The sequence below is a fragment of the Emiliania huxleyi genome (assembly GCF_000372725.1).
Source record: "Emiliania huxleyi CCMP1516 unplaced genomic scaffold EMIHUscaffold_25, whole genome shotgun sequence".
Lineage (NCBI taxonomy): Eukaryota > Haptophyta > Isochrysidales > Noelaerhabdaceae > Emiliania > Emiliania huxleyi.
This window is the reverse complement of record NW_005200170.1, coordinates 117637-122316: the sequence shown is the minus strand read 5'-3', so window position 1 is coordinate 122316 and position 4680 is coordinate 117637. Positions and strand designations below refer to the sequence as shown.

The 4680-nt window shown below is 70.4% G+C and overlaps 1 protein-coding gene across 1 annotated transcript in view; it reads left to right on the top strand.

Annotated features, from left to right (window-relative positions):
- Nucleotides 1–4680, top strand: part of EMIHUDRAFT_205778 (hypothetical protein) — a gene marked incomplete at both ends in the record, with an annotated part of 11824 nt that overhangs the window by 3590 nt on the left and 3554 nt on the right. The window contains 11 exons of the mRNA XM_005778070.1: nt 91–246; nt 370–881; nt 978–1074; nt 1238–1489; nt 2222–2526; nt 2624–2879; nt 2976–3116; nt 3382–3534; nt 4044–4172; nt 4341–4457; nt 4564–4611. Coding sequence (XP_005778127.1) covers nt 91–246; nt 370–881; nt 978–1074; nt 1238–1489; nt 2222–2526; nt 2624–2879; nt 2976–3116; nt 3382–3534; nt 4044–4172; nt 4341–4457; nt 4564–4611 — 2166 coding nt within the window. The remainder of the gene's footprint in view (nt 1–90; nt 247–369; nt 882–977; nt 1075–1237; nt 1490–2221; nt 2527–2623; nt 2880–2975; nt 3117–3381; nt 3535–4043; nt 4173–4340; nt 4458–4563; nt 4612–4680) is intronic.

Sequence of the window (4680 nt, the reverse complement as noted above, 5' to 3'; positions counted from 1 at the left end):
CCGGTGGTGGTGGTGGTGGAGGAGGAGGAGGAGGAGGGCGAGGAGGAGGGCGTGGAGGGCGAGGAGGAGGTGGGGGCCGAGGGGCTGCAGCTCCACCTCTCGAGCCGCAGCAACACCGGCTTCAGGGGGGTGTACGCGCATTCCAACGGGCGCTTCGAGGCGTCACGCAGCGTTGGCGGACGGCGCAAGGTTTACATCGGCTGCTTTGAGACTGCGGTGGAGGCGGCGGTGGCGTATGCGAAGGCGGTTGGCGAGGACGAGGTGGACGAGGAGGAGGAGGAGGAGGAGGAGGAGGAGGGGCGTGGCGACGCCGGCACAGGTGGCAGCGATGCGGCCTCGCCTCCTTGGGAGGTTGGCGACTGTCTCGAGGTACACAGCGAGCCGCTCAGCTGGCGGGCCGCGGAGGTGGTTGCCGTCCGCGGCGCAAACAGCGGGCGCGAGATCAAGGTGCACTACCGCGGCTTCCAGACGCGGGACGACGAGTGGATCCCCGACAGCGGCGGCTCGGCGCGCCTCCGGAAGGCTGCGGGCGCGACGGTGGCGGCCGCCAGCACCTCGGCCGCCAGCACCTCGGCCGCCGCAGCAGTGTGGGACGAGCCCGAGGCGTCCGTCCAGCGAGAGGCGGGCGAGAGGCCTCCGATCGTCCGCACCGAGGTCCTCAAGGCGCTGCTGGCGGGGAGGCGGTCTCGTGACGAGATCGTCGAGTTCGTGCAGGGGCGGCTCGAGGCGGCGTCGGGCAGCAAGGTGTGCAAGCGGAAGACCATCGTCACGGCACTCGGCCGCGAGAAGAGCACCAGGGCGCCGCTGTGGGAGGCCTCCGCGCCGTCGCGCTCCTCCGCGCCGCTCTCCGCCTCGGGCCCTTCCCGTGTGCAGGGTACGAGGTTTGCACCGACGGATGAAGGGGTCGCCTTCGCACAGCGGCTGGCAGGCGGCGGCGCGCGGGCGGCGGGCACCCCTCGCTCCTGCCACACGTCGAGCTTCGACGGCCGCAAGCGGCACCGGCCGCTGCTGCAGGGCAGTGCGACGCCCGCCACTACGCGGCTGAGGCCGCTCGAGGTTGGCTCGCGCGTCAAGGTGCGCCAAGAGCGCCACGCCATCTCGGGTAGTCTCGGGCAGTCTCGGGGAATCTCGGGGAATCTCGGAGAAGCTCGGAGAAGCTCGGAGAAGCTCGGGAAAGCTCGGCCAATCTCGAGCAACCTCGAGGAAGCTCGGGCAACTCTCGGAGGGCCTGCGACAGGTGTACTGGGACGGCGAGCACAAGTTCTTCGCGGGCGTGGTCGCGGGGTTCGGCAAGCCGCGCGGGGGCCGCGCGACGGTGGACGTGGAGTACGACGACGGCGACGAAGCAAACGAGCTCGAGGCAGACGTGCGGGACGAGGACGACGGCGAAGACGCCACGATGGCAGAGTGGCGGTGTGCTCTGTCACGCTTCGACGGCGCAGCAAACGAGCTCAAGGCAGAGGTGCGGGACGAGGACGAGTGGGAGGAGGTGCGGCTGACCCTCGCGCGAAGGCGAGATGAGCCGAGATGAGCCGAGATGAGCCGAGATGAGCCGAGATGAGATTCGGGAGGAGGTGCGGCTAGCTCTCGTGCGGCGGGTGGGCCGTACTAGCGCGGCATGTACCGCGCACCCGCTCCCCGTCCGCCCTGAACATTGCCAACCCCCCGCCCTCTGGCTCCACCCCCCCTCCCCCTCCCCTTCCCCCTCCCCCTCGCCCTCCCCCTCCCTCTCCCCCTCCCCCTCCCCCTCCCTCCTCTGCAGCCGCGACGAGGAGGCCGCCCTCCCGCCCGACGAGCGGAGCAAGAGGGGCGTGACGAAGCGCGCCGGTGCCCCCACCAGAGAGGGCCGCGAACCTCGGCGCATCCCGGCGCATCTCGACCTCATCTCGACCCCATCTCGGCTCATATCTCGACCTCACCTCGACCTCATCTCGACCTCATCTTGACCCCATCTCGGCTCATGTCTCGACCCCATCTCGACCTCACCTCGACCTCATGGCGGGTCCCAAGGCGGCATCTTCGAGCGCACGCCCAAGAAGAGCTTCCACCCGACGCAGCTCTTGACGAGCCTCACTCCGTCCGCCGGCCTGTACAACGCGGCCGACCCTCCCTGCCCCCCCATCTGCGTCATATGCGGCAGAGCCCTCGACGACGAGGTGCGGGACCAGCCCAGACCCGCCCAGACCCGCCCAGATCTCTCACACCACTGGCGCGCGAGCAGGCGGGCAAACCTGTATGGGACGCCGTCAAATGCTCCGGCCGCTGCGACGTCGATTGTCCGCAGTGGGCATGCGTTCAGTGCGCCGGCTTCGACAGCATCAAAGAGGCGAGACTCGCCGAGGAGGAAGGGCAGGATTGGCTCTGCCATGATGGACGCGGTGCTGACGACAAGGAGGGGTTTTGCCCTCTTCCTCCTCCCAAGCCCAAAGACAAGGAGGAGGGGAAGCGCAAGAAGAGGCGAGGCCGACCGGAGCCCGGACGGCAGCCTGCCGGCTCCGCCAGCGCAGCGAGTCCTCGCGCGGCCAAGTCTGCGCCCTCCCCTATTCATTGCTGACTACTCTTCATGCTAGGTTGTACTGTGTCCATTCATGCATCAATTGAGTACTCGGTGCTTCGCCACTAGGCCCCAAGCAACCAAGTCGGCCTCCCAGCGCGCGGCGGGCGAGGCAGCCAAGTGCAAGACTCCTGTCGCGGAGGCGGAGGGGCTGCAGCTCCACCTCTCGAGCAAAAGCGCCACCGGCTACAAGGGCGTGCGGCAGGACGCCGGTGTCCTCTCGGGCGGAGGCTTCCGGGCGGGGCACGTGGTGGGCGGCATTTCCAGGCACATCGGCACCTTCGATACGGCGGTGGAGGCGGCGGTGGCGTATGCGAGGGCTGTCGTGAAGGCGAAGGCGGAGGCGGAGGAGGTGGCGGCAGAGGAGGGGAAGGAGGAGGAGGAGGAAGAGGAGGAGGCCCCCTCCCCCCCCGACGCCAAGTCGAGCCCGGATGACTTTGCGCGCTTCACCTCCGGCGCCAGGAGCGGCCTCACGCCGCCGTCCGCCCCCTCGTCTGGCGTCGCCGCTGCGCTGCTGGGCGAGGGCGAGGATCTGGACGAGCTGCTCCCGCCCAGCCTGCAGGTGGCGGCCTTGTGTCTGCAGCAGGCGGCTCTATCTCGGCTCTATCTCGGCTCTACCTCGGCTCTACCTCGGCTCTATCTCGGCTCTATCTCGGCTCTACCTCGGCTCTATCTCGGCTCCACCTCGGCTCTACCTCGGCTCTACCTCGGCTCCACCTCGGCCGTAGGACACCTCGAGCGTGCACGCCTCGCCTCCGTCGGGATCGCACTCCGTCGCCGACGAGCGAGTGGGCGAGTTTGTCAGCGGGCTGGCAGCCTTGCTCCAGGCATCAAACCAGGCCCGCGCCGAGGATCTGGCGGCGTCGGCGTTGCGGCCGATCGCGGCGGGCAGCGGCCTGAGCGTGACAGCTGGGGAGAGCGCCAAGGCGGCGGGCAAGCGCAAGGCTGCGCCGCCCTCGTCCGAGTTTGCGCCCGCCACGGTGGGAGGGTGTAGATGCGATGCAGCCCCCTGTAGTTGGGGACTCTAGAGAATCCGCATTCAGCTGTATGTAGCACCCAGCTGCACTCCGCTGTGCGCACTGACTTCGCCGCCCGCGTACCAACGCGTGCTCGGGGTACGCTGCACGAGACCGTCCTCCCGCCCCGACCTCCGGTGCTTGGCACGACGCAGGCGGGGAGCCTGCCCGCACAGCCCGGCCCCCGCCTCTCGCGAGAGGCCAGGAAGCTGCGCTTTGACCAGCCGGGCCGCAAGACCGCCTCGCCCGCCCCGCCCGCCGCCCCATCATCGGAGCTGCCGCGCTGCCGCTCACGCACGTCTGGAGAGCGCGGCGAGGTGCCCGACCGCAAGAAGCTACCCGCGCCCCCCCCCGCCTCGCTCGCATCAGCGGCCGGCTCTCCATCTTCCGTCGCCGCCGCGCGCCCCTCCCCCGCCCCTGCCGCCGCCGCGCCCCCTTCTCCCGCGCCGCACGTCGACTCGTCCCTGTCGGAGGGCGCAGCGGCGGCGGGCTGGGCGACCGCGCTCGAGCCACACCAGAAAGACTCCGACTGCGCACCGGACGGCGCGCTGCAGGAGGGACCGCTGCAGGAGGGGCCTCGGGAGACGGCGCTGGGGCCCGAGGTGCCCGCCTCGCCCGCCGCAGCCTCTCGCGCCGCCGCCGCCCGCTCCATCGCCGCCGCCGCCCTGTCTGCCGCCGCCGACCCGTCTGACTCCGCGGCCGCCTCCTCCTCTGCCGCGTGCGCTACGGCCTCCTCCGCCGCCTGCGCCGGCCACACGCCCGACGACCAGCTTGCAGAGACCGGCCACTACTGCTTCTCCGGCGGCGAGCTTGGTCTCCTCGACTCCATTGGCCCGCCGACGTCGCCGCTAGCCCCGCCTGCCTCGCCCCTCGGGGACGGGGACGATGTGCGCAAGACTAGCCGCGATTCGCCCCGATTCGCCGAGATCCGCCCGAGATCCGCCGAGATTCGCCGAGACATCTCGCTACCTCGGCGTGTCCCGCCCTCTCTAGGCCATCCGGCTGCTGCTGAGCGACATCGCGCAGGGCCAGCTCGCCCTCGTCGACGAGGCGAGATCTGTCCGAGATGACCGAGATGTGGCCGACGTCTAGCCGACGTCTAGCCGAGAT